Source organism: Pelmatolapia mariae, linkage group LG15 (assembly GCF_036321145.2).
Source record: "Pelmatolapia mariae isolate MD_Pm_ZW linkage group LG15, Pm_UMD_F_2, whole genome shotgun sequence".
Classification (NCBI taxonomy): Eukaryota; Metazoa; Chordata; class Actinopteri; order Cichliformes; family Cichlidae; genus Pelmatolapia; species Pelmatolapia mariae.
The window spans coordinates 3,276,564-3,300,893 of record NC_086240.1 but is presented as its reverse complement, the minus strand read 5'-3'; the positions used below and the strand labels follow the sequence as shown (position 1 = coordinate 3,300,893).

General features: G+C 42.1%; 2 protein-coding genes across 5 annotated transcripts in view; one reads left to right on the top strand and one right to left on the bottom strand.

Moving 5' to 3' along the window:
• The first annotated feature begins 1,588 nt into the window (after positions 1–1,588).
• Positions 1,589–7,817, top strand: ccnk (cyclin K). 2 transcript variants are annotated; one of them, XM_063496210.1, is made up of 11 exons: positions 1,589–1,716; positions 2,495–2,727; positions 3,077–3,158; positions 3,256–3,387; positions 4,937–5,042; positions 5,130–5,187; positions 5,364–5,533; positions 5,632–5,840; positions 5,956–5,986; positions 6,231–6,302; positions 6,762–7,817. In XM_063496210.1, exons 1-11 carry the CDS (start codon positions 1,708–1,710, stop codon positions 7,274–7,276), a joined length of 1,617 nt encoding a protein of 538 aa, XP_063352280.1. In that variant the 5' UTR covers positions 1,589–1,707; the 3' UTR covers positions 7,277–7,817. The 2 variants fall into 2 exon arrangements, with proteins under 2 accessions (XP_063352280.1, XP_063352279.1); XM_063496209.1 differs by having other exon boundaries at positions 2,492–2,727.
• Positions 7,818–10,028: 2,211 nt separating this feature from the next.
• The window catches only part of ccdc85cb (coiled-coil domain containing 85C, b), a 47,261-nt gene continuing 32,959 nt past the window's right edge, over positions 10,029–24,330 (bottom strand). Inside the window, exons 3-6 of one of the 3 annotated variants that reach the window (XM_063495912.1) lie at positions 20,447–20,551; positions 15,848–15,940; positions 15,308–15,406; positions 10,029–13,438 (exon numbers count right to left, since the gene is read on the bottom strand). In XM_063495912.1, the coding sequence (XP_063351982.1) occupies positions 13,349–13,438; positions 15,308–15,406; positions 15,848–15,940; positions 20,447–20,551 (387 nt within the window). In that variant the 3' untranslated portion in view covers positions 10,029–13,348. The remainder of the gene's footprint in view (positions 13,439–15,307; positions 15,407–15,847; positions 15,941–20,446; positions 20,552–24,330) is intronic. The other 2 variants (XM_063495913.1, XM_063495914.1) reach the window with 2 other exon arrangements.

Here is a 24,330-nt window from a genome sequence, read left to right as displayed (position 1 = left end):
GTATAAGTATATATTATTCATAAGCTGATTTACGGTGGCTGGTGTGTGTGTGTGTGTGTGTGGATTTGAGTGACAGATTGAGATGCTCCCTTGCTACAGGCAATACAACTAGACAAGGCTCTTACTTTTCTACAGGACACATCCTGACAATTTCTCCCACAGTTAAGAGGATTTGTCCGAGCAGGGGTGAATATATAATGCATGCAGATTCCGAATTTTAATTTGGACGGAGTAAATGATTCAATGCTGGCTTTTCTCAGAAGTGAGACTGGGCGGGAGGGGGATGCAGAGGGCACAAGATGTTACTTGCAAGCCCCGCTCTTAAGCGGTGACATTTAAACAAGCACAGATGATGCTGCACCTTTCACATGTCAACAACAGGAGCCTAAAGGAAAATTACTTTTCATTTTCCCACTTAAAATTCCTTTTTGGTTAATATAATAGCAAGTTTCCATTCCCAATAAACATCACAAAAAAACCTTCTTTTTTTGTCCTAATCAGTCCCTTTTCTCACCTTCTCCTTTGCAGCAGGGTGAGGTGGTAAGCTTTCATAATCTGTCCTGTCTCACAACCTTCATGTTTGAACTCAGATGCCATCGGTACAGATAATACATGATAATTATTTGCAGTTTGAATCTCACGTGCATATATTGTTTTGCTTATTAATTAATATCATCGCCATTCTGTGCATACAGGCAAAGCCAATATTTAAGGTAAATTTTAAACGTGGACGTGTTGTTTGATTAGATATAAATAACTCACGAGTAATATAGAAGATAACGCCGGCACTGAGTTAAAAAATGAGGGATTTTCTTGTGTTTAATCAGTAAAATAAACCAGCGATGTTTATTTTAGGGAGTCAGACAGAGTAGATTTGGACTCAGTGTTCTTTAGTATGTGCACTCTCAGGCAAACACCAGCAAAACTCATCTACTCTTACATCCAGTTGTGCATCAGAAGTCTGTTTGTAACACATACAGATGTATAAAAATCTATAGGTATCAAACGACAAAGGAAAATCTGCTTCAGTTTATGTATTATACGTGTTTAACCTTGACATTTTTTCTTTTTAATTTAATTTTTAACTTACCTGCAGATTCACATTTATACTGGTCACAACTCATACTTGTTTGGTTGGGTTCCTTTTACATCCTGCTACTGCTACATCGAGTGATATTTCTTGTAAGGAGCATATTTCTATGTTTGGGTGTTACCTGCTGCAGGACTCACCAGGTGTGAAAATAACCGGTGACTATTCAGCACAATGTAAATAATATTTGCTTGCTTGTAATTTGCACATGTAAACTATTTGGTCAATGCTAAGTCAATGCTGACCGCCAAAGTCCAAGAGTGATTCTGTGTCTCCCTCTAGTGGATATTATTGGGAATATCATCCTTTAGATTATTATCAAGAGTATAAGAATTTAAAATGTTTTCAGGAAAGGTGAGCTGTTTCCAGCAGCGCTAGATAGACTCAAAACACGAATGAAATTAATTTAGCAGTGGAAATGGAAAGAAAAATGTGACCCGAGAGCACGTGTACCTGAGTGCCTGCGTGATGACGTCATCCAATGGTCTGACGTACCGCAAAATGGTGGTGCCCTTGTTACAATGGGGTCTGTTGTTCGCTTGTTAGCCAACTTATTGTGATCAACTGTGGATTATTGCTACAACTGTCTGTTTTAGGCGATTTATTCGGACGTCTACATGTTAAAGGTAAGAGTTGTGTCTCGTTGGAAGCGGCAGGGAGATGAAGAGGCTGAATTCTGAACTACTTGTGACATGTCGGAAGCTTCGGCGTTAAGACCGAGTGGAGCAAGTTTGCTAGCCGAGGTTTAGCTAGCCGAGGCTGGTGCAGAGTGGCCCTGTTGATGTGACAGCGTTGGTTGCCTTCAGTTTGAGAGTTTGATAAATGTTTGCCTGTCGGCGCGTTTAAGCCACTTCGAGTGTGTGGCTCATGTTACCCTAATCTCCGCCCCTAGCTGCGTTTTTAGTTTTACGAAGCTAAGTTAAGTTACCATCACAGCTAACAGTGCCAGCAGTAGCGGGTTCGTTGCAAAGCATTTTTCGCTGTGTCTACATTAGACTGTTGATTCTGCTGTGCTGCTGTATGCACACTGGGAGACGATATTTACAGATCCATGAAAATTATAGAAATATTATGTTGCTATCTGAATCCATTTTAATCATCTGTTTGTTTACAACGAGCCTGGACTTGGAGCACAATGTAGCTCAGAAATGTTTACTGCTCTTTAGCGTTTCACACTGTGGACTACAAGCTAATTACACTTTTTATAAGCCTGATTGTGTGTATAAAACTATGCTATGGCCTACACAGAATACACTGGTGGCCAGGTTATAGACAGATTCTTTTTAAGAGAGAGACAGGATTTGTGGTACTCTTTGCCTAAACATAAATATTTACTTGTGTAAGCTATGCTATTTAATGCTTTGCTGCCCTTAATGATGATCCTTTTTATTTTTATCTCAGCAGTCCGGCACAGCAGGTCCATCCACTGCCTCTCCTCAATCAATGAAGGAATCCAAGGAAAACTCGTCAATGACGGGCCAGGCAATCTTGGACCATATAAAACCATGCTGGTACTGGGACAAGAAGGATTTAGCCCACACGCCCTCTCAGTCTGAGGGTCTGGACCCTGGCACAGAGGCCCGGTATCGCAGAGAAGGGGCTCGCTTCATATTCGACGTGGGGACCCGACTTGGCTTGTATCCTTGATTTAGATGATAGATTAATTGCTACAGCTACAAGAGAAAGGGTCACGAGATTAATCAGTGCCACATGCTTCAGTTTTACAGTTAAAGATAAACAGACTTTTAAAAAGCAATACATCTGAAAACGCCTTTTATGCCTGTCTTGTCCTTTCTCACAGAACCTACTTTGATGTGAATGTGAACATTTTTACAGGGTCTGTCTGATATACTTATATATAATGATGTTTATGGAAGCATTATTAAAAGTTTTTTTTTTTTATTTTAGTTTAAAGAGTCACACGTTAAAGCTGATATTTTGCAAATGACCATTAATAGTCTTTGTGAGTCCTTGACCTGCATTCAGACACTATGACACCCTGGCAACAGGCATCATATATTTCCACCGCTTCTACATGTTTCACTCCTTCAAGCAGTTTCCCAGATATGTAAGTAAATCTGATAATGGTCCCTGTTTGTTTCACTCCTGGAAGCAGACCTGATGTTTGTAATGGTGAAGTAATGGTGTGATATGTGTCTCGACAGGTGACAGGAGCTTGTTGTCTTTTCTTGGCTGGTAAAGTAGAGGAAACCCCAAAGAAGTGCAAAGATATCATTAAAACTGCCCGCAGCCTCCTGAATGATGTGCAGTTTGCCCAGTTTGGAGATGATCCCAAGGTGCAGTTCCTTGTATCCACCTTTGTTTTGAGATGTTTTTCCCTTGTGATAGCAAAAGCAGAATGGGTGTGAATACCTGTTTAAAACCAGGTAGTGTGTAGTGGTCACAGCCCTCACTGATATAGGCAGATTACAATAATAACAGCGTCACTAATGTTTGAATAAATGAGGTCCTGGTAAAACTGAAGACTGAGTTTTCAATAATCTAAAAAGTTGGTTCCTTACTTATTTTTTTTTTTTGTGATCAGGGCTTTTATTTACCTTAGCTGCCTGTAAGTGTAGCAGGCTTGCATTACAAACAAACTTTTATTCCTCGCTTTTATTAGAATAACTGTCTGTGTTCACTTGCATACAAAGCTTTGCTCAAACACGCTTACATTTCTTTAGTTTTAAGCTGGTACATTAGGTGCAATACCACAGTAAGCCATGACTCATTCTTTAAACAGATCAGCGAGGTCATCAGAGCGTCACTCAACACAGCTTTATGTGCCCTGACTCACAGAGACAGTAACAAACCAGCAGCCCTCTGCTCTCAGGGGGTCAAAACCAAACAAGAACAAGCTGTAAATGCAGTGGAATATGATTATGTCATGTTTTGGTCCCTTTACATCTTTGCTATTAAAAACAAAGAACTCCCTCTCAGCATTCAAGATTATTATTTTTTTTTTCCTCTTACCAGTTGGCGAGCTAAAATATGTATTAGCATGAAGTATCCTCTATTTCACTTAACCTTGACCTTGAGTACTTTTGATAGAGCATTTGTGACATCTGGACCTGGCTTATAACTTGTCACTTTATTAGACACATTTACAGCACTCATATGAAGCGGCACAAGCATCTTACAGACGGCTTGTTTGCTTTCCAAGTCGCTCTTTAGCTTATTTAGCATCATGCTAGAATTAGCCAGTTTCTCCCAAAACATGATGCCCTGAGCCTGAGTGCTTTTCCCAGTTGAGCTGAAGCCTTTAGTCCAATAGCTTTACCTTATAGAGGGCTTTTACTGTCAAGCATTTGCAGTCATACCAAATACATCAGTGGTATTTGGATATCAGCCTTTTAGTTATAAGCCACTATTAGTGCTCTGGTTTTCTCACCAGTTTTTAGTAGCTTAACTACTGTCGTTAAGTCAGGGTTGTACATTAGTTTATTTCTTACTCAAGTGTTTTTAAATGAAAAGTTCAGCTATTCGACTCTCATCTGGCTTATCATTACCAAATGGAAGTAAAGGTAATGGAAACTTGTCTTGTTAAGCCACTAAAATTAGGATTTTTCCAAAAGACAATATTATTGTTCCTTTTTTTAAAAGAAAGAATTTTTGCCATTTCATTGCCAAAACAAATGGCAACATCCAGAGAAAACGGCCACACATGCAATCTAGTTGTGAGCTTTCATGTTTTTAACATGTGCAGTATTTCCAGCACCTACAGCGTTTTTAGAGACTGCCTCCACATTTATGAGCAGAGCATTTTTTGGAAGAACGATACTCTGACAAATATTTTGATTTTGGACACAGCGAGTAAGTCTTTAATTAGCCTGCTTGTTTTAACAGGAAGAGGTGATGGTGTTGGAGAGAATTTTGCTCCAGACGATCAAGTTTGACCTGCAGGTGGAGCACCCCTACATGTTCCTGCTGCGCTATGTCAAGCAGCTCAAAGGTGAGATAGGATAAGTATGACATCAGCTCCACAGAGCGTGAGAAATGATGGTCCTGTGGGCAAACTCTGATCTGTTTCATGTTACAGGGGAGAAGAATAAAGTGTGCAAGGTGCTGCAAATGGCTTGGACCTTTGTCAACGACAGGTGAGGATTTTGTGCATCAGGTTTTCCAGCCTGGTTAGTTATCATTTGTAAGGAATGCAAAGTTATATGGTGATGTCACAATAACCTGGTGCTTCAATGATCTACCATGTCCCGATGTCATGATCTCGCGAACCAAAACGGGCAAAAACTCAAACCACCTCTCGTGTTGTTTGCAGCCTGTGCACCATGCTGTCTCTGCAGTGGGAGCCAGAGATCATCGCGGTCGCTGTCATGTACCTGGCTGGCCGCCTGTGCAAATTTGACATCCAGGAATGGACCAACAAGCAGTCTACACGCCGCTGGTGGGAGCAGTTTGTGCAGGACGTTCCAGTGGAGCTACTTGAAGGTACTCAGCATAAAGACGTTACACTTAAAGCCTCTTCCTTTGTATTTTTTTTTTTTTTTTTTTTTGTCTTCACCAAAAAACATGTCTTTGCCTTCCAGACATTTGCCACCAGATCCTGGACCTGTACTCTCAGGGAAACAAACCCATCCCTCAGCAGATGCAGGAGAAGGAGAGGGCACCTGCTACTCCGACCTCTGCTCCTCCAGCTCCACAGGGACAACCGCCAGCCGCTAACCCTCCTCCCCCACCACCAAAAAAGACTTCCCCTCAGGGTGGTAGCCCATCACGCCAGCTTAAACGCTCACATGTAAGTATACGTCCAAACTGCGCTGTATAACTGCTGTCAAACAACTGATGATATATGGCTCGTATTTAACATGATTCATGCACGGGGCTCATATTTTACTTCCTCTTTATTACAGACATCCCCCAAAGATGAACCAAAGGCTCCAGGTAACATGTTTATTAATGATTAGGCAGATTTTAAAGCTGTTAAAATCTGATGAAATTAAACTGAAATGTCTCCAAGAAAGCAACAAATTACTGTCAACGAAGAGCAGTTTAGAGAAAGATGAAAGACGGCAATTAGATGTTCCTGGCAGGGTTGAGGTTTTTATGATTATCCAGGGGTACAGAAGCATTTGCTTAAGCAGTTACAGTTTTGTTTTGTTTTAAAAAGCTTCTATTTAATTCACAGAACAAGTTGGATCAAAGATTCCTAGACTGGAGAGCCCCATGCCTCCACTACCCACAACGCAGCCTCCCCCAGGTAAGCGTGACTCTGTAGCTTACGTCATCTGCATTCTTTACACTGTCCAAGAAGTTCAGATGATTTAGAGCTGGATCAAAATATCGTTACGTGCTGGCGTCCTCTTAATACTCTGTTTGCGTGCGCCACCGCAGCAACCAATAATGAGCAGCCAGGACCCCCTGCCTGCAACTCGAGCTTAGAAGCAGCCCACAGTCGTTAGTCCTTTCAGTCTGCTTACATAACCACATCTCGTCTGGACATTATTTCCCAAGACACGCATACCCCTAACCTATCCCAGACCAATCTGATTAGTGCTTGAGCCTCATAATGAGACCTCCTATGTGGCTAAGCCTGGTAGTTTTGGTCTGCCCATGTGCTCACTGTCTGAGAATGGAGAGCTTCATTTTAGATCTTTGCAGTAGGGAAGCTGGTTTTTATTAACAAGTCGTTTCTCTTTACTTTGTCCTTTCACTCCAGCTCCTCCCGCAGAAGCAGAGCCAGGAAATGAAACAGCTCCTCCTCCCCCACAGGCTCCACCTCCACACCAGCCTCCTCCGCTGCCCCACCGCCCTCCTCCACCACCACCTTCCAACTACTTGATGTCCACAACGAGCTCTTATATGTCTGGTGAAGGCTACCAGAGCTTACAGTCCATGATGAAGACTGAGGGTCCCTCCTACTCCATGCCGCCCAGCTACGCACCCCCAATGTATCACGTCTATCCACCACCTTCAGCACCTCCTCCTGGCCCACCACCTCCTCCCTCCACATACCCACCACCCAGCTTGCCACCATCCTATCCACCACCGGTCTACAACAACTACCCCCCGCCACCGCCTCCACGCATGCCACCAGGCCACGTGCCTCCACCAGTGATGGCCCTTCCACCCACTGGGTACCCTCCTCCACCTCCAGTGCCTCCAGGACAGTCACAGGTGCCCTTGCCCCCTCCGCCTGGTATGCCTATGAACCGTGGCGCATGGATGAGATGAGAATGTGATAAGTCTGTGAACTGAGGTTGTGCAGCGCCACAACTGGGGCAATAAAAACAACCAGGATCTTGTCATCTTGGAGCAAAACATGAAAAGCGGAGCCGCTTCATGACTTAGAACTTCTGATAGAGAGGTGCAGGGTTGTGAAAGAAAGCGTGTAGGTAAATGGACTTTAAAGATAAAGTGAGGTCTGGACAGTATTGTTATGGGAGGTGATAGGAAGGTTAACGAATTAGCAAATATGTACAGGATAGGTACTCAAAGTGCCCAGTTTCAGGAGCTTATAAGAAACACTGTCCAGTCATTGTTTTTATTAGTTTTTTTCTGTTGTCATACATGCACTCTCACTAATTGTGGGGTGGTGAAATGTTCCAGTTTCATTCAGCCTTTGAGTGGATCTAAGGTTGGGTCTTGTGTTCCTTCCTTTATTCTATCACCTTTATTGGTTTTCCTGAATACACCTCCTTTCACTTTGTGTTCTCTTCTCCACATTCCCATTGTTTTGCTGAGAGCAGTGTAATAAAATCTTAAGGTGGTTGAATATGCTGTGGGACTGTCGTATTGAAAGACTTGAACAGACACATGCTGTATATTTTTTGTGGTTTAAACAGCGTTTTTGTTTGTTTTTTACATTTTACTCTGATAATGCTGAGGTAGTGTTGCAAGACATTTCTGCTGCTTTTTTCCCCCTCATGTCACCACCCATCTTCTCAACAGCTTCTGCACCCAGAGCAGTAAACATTAAAACAATTTTAAAAACTAAAAGGGTTTAATTTCCTCATTCACTGTCACTGGTCTAATAAGCCCAATAAAGAAGAAAAGGAAAAACTGACTTCAGCTGTTCTTCATCTGGCTTTTGCTTTGTTTCAATTTTTTTTAAATGGTACTTTTTATGGCCGTAAGTTTAAAAGAGTCAAAAGTTCACCCAAGAGGGCAGAGCGAGGTACTTCCTCTGGGTTAGGTACCTCTGAGTGGCTGTTCCTGCAGTGGGAACACAAACATGAAGACCACTAATAGTTAAAAGGATGAAAAACTGCTTTTTGGAAGAGAGGAAGGTTACAGCCTGGGCAGGTCATCTGTAAACACAGTAACAAACAAGCCTCCTTTCCTACATTCACACTTAAAAACAACCTAAAAACAACTGTTATAAAAACAAAAAATAGCACAGGAAGAACAAGCAAAACCTGGGTGTGAGGCCACAGTGCTAACCACTGCACCACCAGCTTGTTTTTAAGCACCCTTTATTTCCTTGCACTGCAGGAAACACACACAGATCAACCACAACTAACACTGGACCGTTTGTAAGTGTAGATTTCAGTTTTTTGAGCACTTCTGTCTACAACTGCCTTAGACTACTCTACTGTGCTTTGGTTTAGGTGTAAGAAAAGTTCTCATCACCTGCTCTTCATAGTTGAAAATGGGGTCTGTGTGAAGCAAGAGGGTGTTGCTTCTTAGATTTCTCCCACATGAGCTCATGTTCCTCTTTATCTCCACCAGTCAAATGTTTATGAACAGAGGCCAGGATACAGGCAGATGAGCAGATACCTTTTCCACTAATCGGTTTAAGCAGTGAAAATGATACTCACCCACTTCTTCAGTCCACCCATTCAACTGTTTATTGACGCAAATATCTAATCAATCGCATAGCAGCAACCCAGCGCATCTAGGCAGATAGACGTAGTCATGATGGCCTGGTGAAGTTAAACGGGGAAGAAAGATGATTTAAGTAATTTTGACTCTTGTATGGTTGTCAGTGCCAGCTGACCTTGTCTGAGTGTTTACTAAACTGCTGATCTGCTGGGATTTTCCTCCCCAACCATCTTTAGGTTTACAGAAAATGGTCTGAAAGAGAGAAATGTCCAGCGAGCGGCAGATCTCTTGGCAAAAATACCTAGTTGATGCCAGAGGTCAGACCAGAATGTTTTGAGTTGATAGGAAGGCTACAGTGACTCAAAAAACGGTCATTGCAACCAAGGTATGCAGAAGAGCATCTCTGAACATACAATTTATTTATACAGCGCCAAATCACAACAACAGTCACCTCAAGGCGCTTTATATTGTAAGGTAGACCCTACAATAATACATACAGAGAAAAACCCAACAATCATATGACCCCCTATGAGCAAGCACTTTGGCGACAGTGGGAAGGAAAAACTCCCTTTAAACAGGAAGAAACCTCCGGCAGAACCAGGCTCAGGGAGGGGCGGGGCCATCTGCGACCGGTTGGGGTGAGAGAAGGAAAACAGGATAAAGACATGCTGTGGAAGAGAGACAGAGATTAATAACAATCATGATTCAATGCAGAGAGGTCTGTTAACACATAGTGAGTGAGAAAGGTGACTGAAGAAGAAACACTCAGTGCATCATGGGAATCCCCCAGCAGCCTACACCTATTGCAGCATAACTAAGGGAGGATTCAGGGTCACCTGATCCAGCACCAACTATATGCTATGAGCATCATTTAAATGCCACATTTAAAAGCCTGTCTGAGTATTGTTGCTGACCATGTCCATTTTCACCACAAAGGTGCAGAAACTGTGTGATCCTATCCTGCCAACGTGGACGAAAATCACTGTTTTGCTTTCAACATCTTTTTTAAAACTACGCCAAGAATTAAGGCAGATTTGAAGGCAACAGGGGTACCTAATAAAATGGCCAGTGGTTCTACATTTTCATTTCCACTGTTCCACCACCAGAGGGCAGCCTACCTCATCTAGTGAAAAAAAAGTGTAGTGCACGCTTAAATAAAGACAGCCGTTCACATCATTATTAAGCAACTTGTTTATTTTCTTCCAAATGTTTCTAAAAGTGGACTATTTCATGTTTTCGGTCTCACCAGCGAAATATTCACCTTTATCGGTGAAACCACGAAAAGAGGTTCCAGTCATGCTAGTTACTACAGGAATAGACATTTACACTGTAGATTCTAGGTTTCTGTATTGTGGTTTTAGCATATAGGCAGGAAAAAAACCACTACAGATGCTTTTTTTTTTTTTTCTTCAAATATACAGCTGGGTCCAAATTAAAACACAATGAAGAAAACAGTGTGGCACGTCTCAAATCATATGCCATATATAAAGTATTCAAAATTGTATAATGGCTTCAAATCGGTTCCTAGAAAAAAGGACACTTTAAAAAAAAATCAGACTTTGATTATTAATATTATTATTATATATATATTTTAACCCTTTAATTGAGAGTACCAAGGTGGACAAACGGGTAGCCTCAGAAATGTTCTAATTTGGAACAAATAACACTAGAGATGGGAGAGCCTGAGCTGTCGAGTCACTCGGCAAACTCATCAGACAACTTTAACAACATGAAATCCGTCTGATGAGTTTAAAACGTGACCGTTCAGTTACCAACTGCGCTCGCATCTCTATCTTACTATGTTACACCTGGCAATAAATACACCGACAAACAGTATTTGTTCATTCTGACATCAAGAAACATTTTTTTGTTTTAAATGTTAGTGTTTTATGGTACGGAGACATCAAAGGGAAGACTTATATCATATTCTAAGAAAGAAAAAATAACTTCAATAAAACATGCACTGCATAAACACACCTGCTGAATCCATGATGTGAGAAACGGTCTAATATCCATCTATGTGACTTTTTTCTTTCCCTACCCTTATCGTCAGAGATACAGTGGTGTGAAAAAGTCTTTGCCCCCTTCCTGATTTCCTAGTGTTTTGCATATTTGTTACACTTACATGTTTTGGATCATCAAACACATTTTAATATTAGGCAAAAACAGCCCGAGTAAGTATAAAACACTGTTTTTAAATGGTGATTTCACTGATTAAGGGAGAAAAGCTATCCAAACCTACCAGTTCCTGTGTGAAAAAGTAATTGCCCCTGTTGTTAAATCAGGAATGAACTGTAATTAACCACATTAAAAAAAAAGAAAAAAAAGCTGACTTCAGTTTCACTAAACTCACTCGGGCCTGATTATTGGCAGACCTGTTGAATTGAGAAATCACTTAAATAGAACCTGTCTGACAAAGTGGAGCAGGCTAAAAGATCTCAAAAAGCAACACATCATGCTACGACTCGAAGAAACACCTGAGAAACAAAGACACTGACAGCTATCAGTCTGGAAAGGGTCACAGCGGTAGTGTGATGGGCTGGGGCTGTTAAGCTGCCTCAGGAGGAAGACTGGCTGTTGTAAATGGAGCCATGAATTCTGTCGTCTACCAAAACATCCTACAGATGTCCGGCCATCTGTTTGTGACCTCAAGCTGAAGCGCACTTGGGTTCTGCAGTAGGACAGTGACCCAAAACACGCCAGCAATACCACCTCTGAATGGCTTAAGCAAAGTAAAATGAACACTTTGGAGAGGCCTAATCAAAGTCCTCACCTGAATCTGATTGAGATGCTGTGGCAGGACCCTAAAAAGGCGGCTCATGCTCGAAAACCCTCCAATGTGACTGAATTACAACAATTCTGCAAAGATGAGAGGGCCAACATTCCTCCACAGCGCTGTCAAAGACTCATTGCCAGTTATTGTGAATGCTTGATTGCAGTTGTTGCTGCTTTATTGCTGTTTTTGCTGGCCCAACCAGTTATTAGGTTACCAGTTATCACTTTTTGCACACAGGGCCATGCAGGTTTGGATTTTTTCCCCATTAATAATAAACACCTTAATTTAGAAACTGCATTTTGTGTTTACTTGTGTTATCTTTATCTAATATTTAAATTTGTTTGATGATCTGAAATCTGCAACTGTGACAAACATGCACTTTTCAAACCGCTGTATAAAAAAAAGTTTCAGAGCAGATTAAACTGATCGGGGAGGTTCAGTATATTTTAGTTATAGCAGTTACATTTTATTTTGGATGGATTCAGAAAATGTCTTCAGCAGCCTTCAATCGGGCTGTAACCAGGGTTCAATGGCCCAAAAAAAGAGGATTCACAGGCAGACGCTACAGCTCCAACCATTCAGTCTCCTCCCACACAGACTCACACTCTTAAACACACTCACACACATGCGCGCACAGTCACAGATGGGCAAAGGTAAAGCTGTAGCCCTCCCAACCTGAGAGAATGATTGTCAAGCATGCACACAGCATACAATTTTTAGCTCGTTTCACAAAAGTAAGAAAATTTGTCTGTTCCTTAATAAACAGAGCGAGACGGCAGATTCAGAATGGCCCGGATACATTTGAACAAACATTACAGAGAGAAGGAGTAAGAGCAATTCATCTGGAAAAGAATAATAATAATGATAATGACAATAATAAAAAAAATAGTGTATTACCAAAAACAAACCCTGTTTGAGTTCTGTGTGTGTGTATGTAGGTGTGTATGTGTGTGCTTTTTAAAACTCAATTCTTGATCACATGGCCACGCTAGAATACAAAATAAAGTCAAATCAACAGAAACAATGAAGTAATGCTATGGTTTTATACATAATATACACGAGTTAACAGTGATCTCTAGACTTTATTATCCATAGACTTGTCTTACGAGCAAAAAGGCGCTAGGTCACAGTGGGTTTCACTTGGCTAACATTATAGAATGCTAATGCTAGTTATACTCATTGACCGCTGGAGGAAGTGGGGAGGCGGGGTCATACATGTGACAGGAGCTTGGGAGGGGATGGGGGTGTCTCTCTCTATAGAAGCTAGTATTAATCGCCTCACTGTTGCCAACTTCTACTCCCCCACCCCCCTCACCTGTGCTCGAAACCACGTCTCATCCCTAGCTTATTACAGCTCAGCTAAGCTCTAAAGGAGCAAAAGCAGGGTGTTTGTTTACAGAGAGAAAAGAGAAAGCCTCCAAACCGATGCAGAAAAGTGGCGGATTGGTGACACTAGCTGCCGGCTGTCAACATGTCAGCGCAGAGATCCAAAAACGTATACAGGCAACGTTGTCCACGTGAACAACGAGACTAACAGGTCCATTCTGTAGCCAGTCTCAAGAGAGCGTTTGTCGGAGGAATGCCGGGTGCTGTCGGCAGGAGGGAGCACGGTGGCGTGACGGGTTCGTGTAGGTGCAGGTGGGAAGGTGGCGTTTCAGGTGAGTGTGGATCCTGATATCTCTCCGTCTCTCTCTAGGGTTGATATGCTACAGCGGGCCTTTGAACTGGTTACCAGAGAGGTGCTGTCTGATGGACAGCTTTGATCCTGCTGCATCACCCAGTTTTCTCCACACCACCTGCGAACAGAAGAGGAGAGAAGAGGAGCTGAGCGAGGAAGAGGAACAGCGAGAGAAAGACAGGCAGACACAGAGGCTGGAAAGAAAAGACTTTCTTCTTCAAGAGGGAAAACTTCAAATGCCCACAGTTTGGCTTTGAGCTGGGAAGACTACACACACTCACTACAGTAGAGCTTCAGTACAGTGCAGAAGTCTCGAGCTTCTTTATATTTTGCTTTCAAGGAGCCAGATTTTCTCATAATTATTTTAAGTGGTCTTGAGCAATAGTCCTCCAGCCTTTCTGAAGGTCTTACAAAGTTTTTCTTTGGACTCATTCTTCAGTTGATACGTCTACTGTTCACTGAAACCTGATCAGAAATGGCTTCAGTAGAAGGGATGGCCCGTTCTTAAGAAAGGCAGGGTGTGAAAAATCAGTTGCAACAGGTCTGATCGATGTGATGAACCAAATTTTGAAAGCTTGGGTTCACACCATCATCGGTATGTATGGGCGAGGTCAGGAGAGAGGGACAACAGCCATCTGTAAAACACGGTGGAGGCTCTGTCATGGTTTTGGGCAGCGTTTCAGCCAGTGGTGTTGGAGATTTATGGAATTTTAAAGGGAGAAAAGCACAGTGAGGTTTTAACCCACCGTGTAGTACCATCTGGAAAATGTCTGACTGGCAACAGCTTCATTTTTCAGCATGACAACAATCCCAAACACACTCCCAGTGCAGTAAAAGCATACACGGATGGAAAAAGCACACAATGGAGCCGTATCAGTCATGGACAGGCCTTCCTCCTCAACATTACTGAAGCAGTGTGGGATCAAAAAGCAGCCATGAATGGCCTTCAGGAAGCCTGGAGAACTATTCCCGAACACCACTTTAAGAAATGCTGCTTAAGAGAGTTATTAAGGAATAAAGGTGGACACATCGAATATTGACTTTTAAGCTCTTTGGAGTTATCCCAACTGTTATCTTATACACTGTATATGTTTGAACATTTGAATGAAGCACTGCACCTATTTTCCATTTCCATCAAAGTATAAAGACAAAGACGGGACTCTATCTCAGTCCGTGTCCTCTCTCCGGTGCTGAAATCTCTCTATGAGAGTGAGAGGGGCCCCCGCGGGACCCCGGTGATGTTACAGAGGTACTATTGTAGTGCTTCCCCATTCCTGGCCTGTCACATACCTCTGCAGGGCCCAGATAACCCGACTCTCGTACTCGCTCTAATCAGCAGACCTTTTTATCCTGGGAAAGGCCTTTTCAGCACAGACAGAGAAAGATGAGGGGAAAATGAGAGGTGGAAGAATAGAAGGGTGAGGTGGAGGAGTGCTATTGGGAGGGAGGAGGGGGTGGTGCTCTTTTTCCTGCCGCACCAGTTTAATTGCTCCGACAGCTCAACTATGAGCCTCTATACTTTGGGCTTTCAGCTTTGGAGTGGAAAAGCGGGGCACAAAAAGAGAGACAGAGGGATGGATAGAAAGAAAGAGGGAGTGCTGCTGTGTCATTCCAAACCAAATTAGCCCAAACGAGTTCCTCATTAGCCAAAAAGGCTCAAAACTGACCTGATTTGAATCTAGTAGAATGAATTTAAAAAGCTAATGAACAGACTGACTGAATTTACAACTATAAAATTCCTCATTTTTCCATTGTTACACTAATGGTCTGCATATAGTGCATTTTATATTATTGGCACTACATCAGTGACAAACCTGTGGTGTGATTAGCTAAGTGGTTCTGCAGTGATGGCAACAGACCTGTGTGAGAGCTCAGACACCCACCTAGCCCCCCACTTTCAGGCTCTCCAATAATCATGACAACACACAGACAATTAGAATAAAGACCGGGATACGAGTACATCTGTGGGAGCAAGAGGTGTACTTACATTGCACATCTCTCGCACAATGGCCTTCTCTTTCTCGCTGAGATCATCCTCATAGTCCTCAGGAACCTGCTTATCCAAGTTCTCGTGGACCTCCAGCACCTGATGGCAGACACAGGGTTGGACATGTCTCATTTTCCTTCTGTATTTACATAACTACACTAGGCAACGCTGTTATCTTCCAGCCTAACTGCCAATGTGTTCTTGTTTTTTTCCATAGCGCTACCAGCCTGACCCACTTGAACATGGTTAAGTACTTTTAGGCATGGTCTGGTACTACTTTATCTGCTAATATAATGCTACCCCCTTTTAACCATTTAAAAGAAAGTAACATTATATTAGTAACAAATGTGTTTTTCCCACATTTGAACTGTCACGCTGGTCTAGGCCTCGCAGCTATGGCACAATAGCCTTCAGGCATCATCCTGCAAATTCTCCAGGAACAGCACTATGATAGCATCACAGCTGCATCAATGATACAAAAGCTGTAACACTGTTTACCAACAATTACACCCTGTGATTGATTTCCCTGACTAATATTACCTTCATGGCATGGACCACAGCCTCAGGCTTTTGGACGCAGGACAAATAGCCTGTAGCTGGAGAGGACTCGCTAGTTGGTAGACGTCCAGTCCCCTAAGGGGAGAGAAAAAAAAAGAGAGTGAGAGAAAGAAACAATAACATAACAATGGCAACTGAGAAGATGTTAGGGAGCGGGAGAACTGTGACAGAGGTTAAGAGCCAGGTGTTAACCTGCACCAGCTAGGACATCTGCAAAGAGCTCTTCATTTGAGTCAAGATACCAAAAAAAGAGGCCCCACTCGTCCCATCAGGGGGCATCTGTTCGGATTTAAAAAGAGAGTATTCCTGTACTGTCGCACTGAAAATGTCACCCCCTTCATACCAGCTCAAATCACCAATCCTCCACTGGTGTTTTTCTTCCCTGTTTCTTTTGTATTCCACTCCCTCCTCTGGTCTGCTACCTGCACAGTGTGATTTAACCTGGTGTGATGGGAGCAGCCAGCCAGGAAAGAGACTGGGGGGGACTTTGCTTGACTCATCACCACCCCCCTCCTGGTTAGTTCCAGACAGTGGGTCTCTGTCTGAGGGACACAGAGATCGCTGGGATACACAATGGGTTCCATTCACTGTAACCTGGCATCGGGGTCCTGCATTAGACACAGATCCCTGGCTCTGTTAGCCTGGGTTAAATTCCCTGCTCACTAGTGATGCGCCTGTCAGCTCCCTCCATGCCCGCTGGCCCCATTTGGGTGCCAGAATGATCCCACGTAACCTGATAGCACGGAGATAAAATAATAATCCCACTGCACCCAAGAGGACCGATTTGTGGAAACTGCCCAGCAGTTTATTCACATCACATAAACCGCACGAAGCACTGATTTACGTCTAGAGGCTTTTGGCCATACAAACCAATAAGAAAAGTATTCTTTTAACCATTGGACAAGAAAAGGTCAACGTGGCAGATTTATAGGAAAAAAAAAAGAAAAAAGAGCTTAACAGCATGTTTTTCCATGTTTTTAAGCATAAGTTGATGTTATCCTCAGACAGGTTGAGCATTATCTTTACAAGCTCTGACATGAGAAAAATAGAATGAAAGTGAATGTGAGTGTACATTTGCACATTTTGCCAGCACTTGAACTGATGCAGTGTCTTAGTTTAGTAACTACATCAAAACAACCATTTATGACATCCACTTAATTACATACAGTACCAGAAAAGCTTGGACTGGTTTGATACTTGATGTAATCCAGTGCAGATGCCAGTCCAAGCCCCCTTTTTTTGCACATATTTAGTATATTAAATTTACCCACCCTTTTTGTTTTTGCCTGTGTGGATTCCAAGGTTTCTCTTTAAATCTGCAACTGTCTGATCAAAGAGCAGCTAAACAACACAGCAAATTCAGCCAGACATCCGAGGGAAACATTTTGTTTAGTATTCCACAGACACAGTTGAGTTTGCTTGTTGCAACAGCTGCTCGCTCATGTTTGACCTAAAAATTACGTTTGCAGAACTTTCTGTGTGTAAAACCACATAATACAAAAGACAAATGGAGTTGTTTTTAAAATGTATGCCATTTATGATATCCAATTATCTGTATGTGCATCACAAAGACCTATCCATACTTTACAAGCGCTTCAATTTTCCAGTGAGCTAAGACTGTGTCTTTATACCAACAAAAGGTAACAGCTTCCATACGGTGAAGTGGACTTTGGTCTGACTGAAAGTATGAATGTATAAATCATCGTTAAGCCTTTTGTGATATTCTAATATTTGAAATATGTAAACATTTACTGCAAGCATTTGCCAAGAGCAGTGCAGTCAAGAAAAGGATTTGGACACAGATAGCTCGGGGCAGTGTTTACTGCTCGTAAGACTGTAAGCATCTCCTGCATTAACAGGGCTGATTTGGGTCATTGCAGCAGGAGGCGGGCAGGGGGACAAACACTGTCAGGAGCAATGGTTTGAAGTTTAAACATACGAAAATGAGCACAGACTGTTGAGCGTCTTCTATTTGACAATCTCATGCACGCTCACTGACCTGAAACTTTGAGTAAGACAAAGAAGTGAATATAGAGGATGAGCTGATCGTTTGGGAGGGACACACACAACTAAGAGTCCACTTCACTGAAGTCATTCTGAAGTCCCACATCTCATCTTCGCTTTTATGCCTTCTTTCCCTGCTCCCCAACATGAACTGGGCAAACTACAGAGCTCAACGTTAGTGCTGTTCTGTGGGCTTGTCACAAACAAAGCCATTAGCAGACAAAGCTAAAAATAAATAAATAAAATTAAAAAAAATCTGCCTTTATTGTACAATTTAAAAACCCACAAGAACATATTACAGTCATGGTGGTGGATTATTTTACTGTCAAATAGCTCCAGACTAGCCATTTCTCACCGCTTTATCACTGCACTAAGCTAAGCTAAGCTAGGCTAACTGACAACTAGCAGCTATTAGCTTGCCACTCTCTTTACTTCCTCTCTTCTCTCTCTGAAGAAGAGTTTCACAGCTTTTTATATTTATATAAGCATATAGAGAAATATGTGTATTTTAGAGTTATTTTTACAGAGCAGTATGAGAGAAATACAGCACTTCATGTATTGTATTTATTATAAAATTTTACAGCTTGCATTGTATTGTTACTTATGGAAGCCCATTTCCGCCACTGAAAAAAAAAAAAAAAAGTATCCATAACTCTAAATTTCGACTTATTTTCTCAAAATTTCAAGATATTTTCTCGGATTTTCGAGTTATTAACTCTAAATTTTGAGAAAAGTAAGTCAGAATTTCGAGTTAGCGCTGCCAATCAGTAATCTATGTGAATTATGTCATTTTCTTGTTACCCGGAAGCTGAAGCCCTCAGCTACAAATGCTACAGCTAAGCTACTAGTATTACAGCCAGTCATGAATGCACAAATTACTGATAATTTTCAGCATGGCTTCACAAATGATGAAATCCTTGTGTTATTAGCTGAATCACACGGCGTTACTATCACCAAACGTACTCTCGAAAGCGCCAATTTGTTGCGATCCGGTTTTGAGTGCGAATTCCACGTAGATTACTGATTGGCAGAGCTAACTCTAAATTTCGAGTTATTAACTCGAAATTTTGAGAAAAGTAACTCGAAAATTCGAGTTAAGTCGTTCAATCTAAAGAGCAACATATATAATCTTAGAAATATTTAAATATAAATATAAAGCATAAAATAATAATCTAAATCTAAACATTAGCAAAGCGTAGCAGCTAGTTTGCAGGAAAATGTTACTATAACGATCATAGGATATGTACATACATAAACTATCTCCTCCTTAACAGAACGACAGTTAAGAACGAACTTTGAACAAATATTGTCACACATACTTATTAATATCTATACATTTTTTCGATTTATATTACATCCCAATTCTTTGGGATGTAATATAAATTGGGATGTAACATAAATATAAATATGTTCTTTTCTGATATATTATGTACATTTAATCATCTCAATGTTATGTTCATCGCTTGCGTTTGTTCGGCGTACGTCACCCATACATAATTTAACAGTCACCAAAATTGGTATGGACTGAATTTTTAAGACGCACCACTAAATACACAATGAAATGATGAATAAATGAAACAATGAATAAAAAGCGCTGCTGCTAATAATTCTAATTTAACAATACATAAAACTCTATTTTAATACCAAATTCATGATGCTAAAGCAAAAATATAGTTACATGATGATTTAATCAAATATATCCAACATTTTTATATCCAGCATATTTTTTCACTACACAACACATGCCTGTTAAATGTCTTATTCATAGCACGTCAAAAGTTTGACCTTATTTCATATAAAACTACATTGTAAATATGGGGAAACTACAATTCACAATTTACCCCTGTGCTACAAAATGACCCTGTGATTTAAACAAAAATTATATATATTTTTTAACACAAGGAAGATTTAGTCTTATGAGTAGCGGCATAGCCCGGCTCTGACCTTCCTTAATTGCCAATCCTCTCCTCCTGAAGACATTGGCAGGGTTAAGGGTGGAGGTGGAGTGGAGAGGATTATTATTTTCATAGTGGAATTTGGTTCAAACAAGCTCCAGGGAGGAAGAAAAAGCAGGGACAGGATATGAGGAAGAGTGCTGACTATGTTAAATTTCTATCCTGGTCTCTGCCTTAGTTTCTCTTCTGTCTAAGACTCTGTCTGGATCATCCCCCTTATGCCCCATTTCCTTTCATTCCTTTTCTTCTTCCTCTCTCTTTTTTCTTCTTCCAGTCACGTGTAAGTGAGAGCGAGGTTGCCCGTGGAGGTTTAATTGGAGTGTGAGAAGTAAAGTGAATTAGAGCTGACTTGACTTGATTTTGCCGTGGAGGCACTGGCATAGCGCTCCCTACAATTAAGCATGTGCATGTCTGTGTGCAATTAAGCCCTGTCTCTTTATGTAACCACATCTGTATAAGCAGTCATAGCGCTGACTGATTGCTGTGACTACTGTCTTAGCGGTTAGTGTGAGCGGGTATTCATCTAAGCGTGTCAGTGTGAATCTTAGTATAGGTGGTTAGCCTTCTCCAAATTTGTGTGTTTGCGTATGTGTGCGTGTGTGTCAGTCTTCTCATTACTGACCATGTGCATGGCTTCCTGGCGCTGGGGCAGTGAGGACAGCTGGGACTCTGAGTGGTACAGAGTCATTCCCTTCCTCAGGGCACGAAGGTCACCTGGGTTACACTGCTGGGCACAAACGGTCACAAAACAAACACCAAAGGAAAAAAAAAAGAAAAATAAGACTTCAATGTGAGTTTTACCTAAAATTACCCAAAGAGTGGCTTCACTGCATGCTAATAAATCAAAGTTAATAATCCAAGATAGAGTGCAAAAACACAGGGAATCCTGTCAGTTTGTTCACTTTGGCACTAATTTGACTTTAATATTCATTCTGACAATGTTGACAAAATCAATGTATTTGCCTCTATGAGAGATATATTAACATAAAAACAGCCACTTTTACTCAAATACTCAAAATCCTGAGGTACTCGCAAGTACCATCACCAACATTTGATAGAGATTAGCCCAGTTTTGTGCACATAAACGGAGAAAACACTGCCTGTGAAGCAATTTTACATCAATTTGCTCTTCTTGCATCTGTGTCACTAGACGCACAACTACCAGCATCTTTGTTACTACCCAGGTTTTGCCCGTTGGTATTTCCATCCAAGGGGGTTTATTAAAGTCTTTGGCTGTGTCTCCCTCACCATACAAGGCACTTTTCCTCATCATCACTCTCACGCCATTGCTCGTGTGCGGAAGTATCCCGTTTTGCCTTCAGTGAGGTTCACTACATAGGGGCAACATGCCTAATTTTTGTCCTCATTAGCAGCCAAAGACCACTGGTTCCTGGGGGGCAGTTACCAGCCCAGCTTCGCTCTGCAGGCAGGGACACGGCAAACACCACTGTTCCTTGTGACATTTCTCGTGTCGCGCACTAGTGTTCCCTCTGTGCGTGGCGCGGTGCATGAACACACGTGATGCCTGGGAGCGCTCGGCTATAAATAACCCGTTGAGCTGTGGGTGTGTGTCTATGAATGCCCGGACATTGTGCTGTGTTGTCTGCCTTTGTATTATCTTTGTGTGTGTGTGTGTGTGTAACGCACTCAGGTGCACACTCGCACACACAAAGCCACAATCAGCATTCCCCTCATCTTCCCCGTCCTTTGATATCCCTGCTCCTCTTCTCTCCTCCAACTCAGTATCCTTGTAATGTTCCTCTAACCTTTTCCAGTCCTCCCCCTGGCGCTTCTTGATCTATCCTTTCGGTTTCCATATTCATGCCCTCAATAGTGCACCTTTTTTGACATCTCTATAAGCTTTGTGTCTGGTAACCTTAAATGTCAAAATCAGGAGGGGTGACATAAACGCATAGTTGATCACCTGAATAAGAAGGCTTGCTAAAGAGTTTTATGTTACCGATGCAGACCTCTCCCTGAGTCTAGCTTTTCATTTAACCATCACACATCTCCAACTTTACTTCCCACCCCGACATGACCTTGACCGCTGAGACCAGCAAAGCCATTTGTTTGCCAGACAGCTGAGGACAGTTGGCTCGCTGCAGTCTTCCTGGCTAAAATTCAGGGGCCCTGCATCTTATCCATCCATCACAATGTTCTTGGTGTTGACGGGAAGATGCTGTGGGTGTCTTGCATCGTTTCCTGTTTGAGTTATGAGGGGCAGGGGTGATGCCACTTTGACAAAAGGGTAGGAAGGACAGCGAGATGCTCCTCCAGAGCCGTGATTTAATCAAATACAGCATGGAAACTGTTAAATCAGAGAAACTCGTGCTAGACTGAAATAAGAGGCGTTTCCTTATCACAGTTACACCGTTAGGCAGTTGCGCTGTACATCATATGCAGGTGCGTTATGGATGCTAATCTGGGACACGCAGCTTTAGTCTCAGTATTTTTGCATCTGAAATCAATGACCTGGTCTTTAAACTTAAATATGTCGCTCTTCCATCATTATTGTTAACCTAATTATGCCATGAATGCAAAGCCTGACAGCCATAACATTAAGTGTTTGAGAGTTTGGGGCTTATTACAGTGACTCAGGGGACGGAGCATCATCTGACATACAGATCATTACGTGCTTACACTTGTCAATTTCATGACGAAGTGTCAGTGTGGACTGAGGAAGAGCGCATGAGTGCTTCACACACTGTAGTGAGTGAAGCTCAGACCTGCGGAGATATTTTCTCCGCAGGTCTGAGCCTCTCTCAACGACGGCGCAAATTTCTGACATTGGTTGATAAAAGTGCTTTGGGTTGCAAGCTCCCAAATGCAAAGTTTACAAGATGCCTGACTCACCCTGACCTAAACCAAACAGTATTTACCAAGAGTGAACTTCCGACAACGTCCGGACCAGATTATCTCAACATCGTCCGGAGTTCGTGTGCGAGCTCGACTAGAGACAAGTAACAGCTGGAAGAAATGGGAGAGCTGAGTGGGAGAAAGCCTGAGGAGGATGCGCGTGTCTGAGCATGTCTGAGTGTGTGCATCTGAGTGCACACACCTGTTTTTCTAATTGTGTTTACACCTGGGCTGCGTAGGCCCTTGTTAATGTTAATATCCACTGTGGGATCCTGCTGTTAACTCCCTCCACGCTCCCTTTAGTATGGTTAAAATACCTCAGCCAAGCTGGTCTGGAGGGTCAGCATTCCTGCACTAAGAGGCCATTGTTTCCTCTAGCTGAACACAAGTTTCGCTGGGCCGGTTTCATAACACAGGAAGTTAGGCAATACAATCCACTGGGGCAGCTAATCCATTGTAACAATTGAACCTGCTATTATGCACACACGTCATCAGGTAGGATATTATGAAATCTAACTGAAGGGTAAATTTCAGTAATTCTTATTTTCACCCAATATTTTACTGTTATCACCCCTGTGGGAAAGTCATGTTTAGTAACAACAACCAGAGATTACAGATTCATATTCTTCAGCTTCAGACTGACAGTCCTTCATTGTTCAGTTGCACTCCCACAACAGTTTCGGCCATGCATAACAGATGCCTGAATCTACCTGGCTTGCCCCCCGGATCTTTAATTATTCAGCCCTCCAGACGTCAACACAAGCTAGGACAGGCGTGTGTCATTTATGCACCAAAGCACAACATAGCATTCATTCACTTAAGTTACCTTGTGCCAAACACTGTGCGGAGCAGTTCCAAGGACAGATAAAAGTTTTCTTGCCAAGAAAGGCCACGTACAAGCAAGGGCCACCTGTGTTCATTCATTAGCACGGCATGCTAGCAGCACAGAAAGGAAACCCCTGGACACAGAAGCCACAACCCTGCAAGGCGGTGCATTTAACTTCCCGTGTTCTCGGAAAACCGGCACAATTACAAGGTGAATCATTTCTGTGGTAATGTTTGTCAATGCACTTTACTGTATTACGAAAAGTTGGAGATTAATATCAATATTAGGTGTGTATCGATGATATGAAGTCACAACCAGAAACCGGTTAGTTTAGCACTACAGGATGAGAGGGAGTGATGCGGACAAAGCTCGTTTGAGTCTGCTCTGATAACACTCTCTCTCATGATTTGACCACTGACAAGCAACAGAAGTTATGTGTTGTTTAACTTTTTTTTAATGGTATAAAAACATGAGATATATTATGTTAATTAGAAGTTCTAAGTGTTAATAATACTGGTAGGTTGTGTTAGCACTTTGAACCACAGACAGTGGGTGCAGCTTTCAGGTCCGAAAAGTAAATCCAAAGTGTTTTTTTACGGTGGCCCTGAGAGGCCAAACGGACTGCAACTTAAGAAATAAGAAAAGTGTTTCTGGGGAGACAATAGCCCGACGGACCAGTTGCAGGAACCAAAACATGCTAAGTAAGTGTGTTTTAATCTCATGATTCATAAAATACTGATGACAGATTTTTAGGCTAATAGTTAGGCTAACACACTTACTTCTCATCTTTTCTTTCCTCACAAAACTAATAGATCCTCCACTTC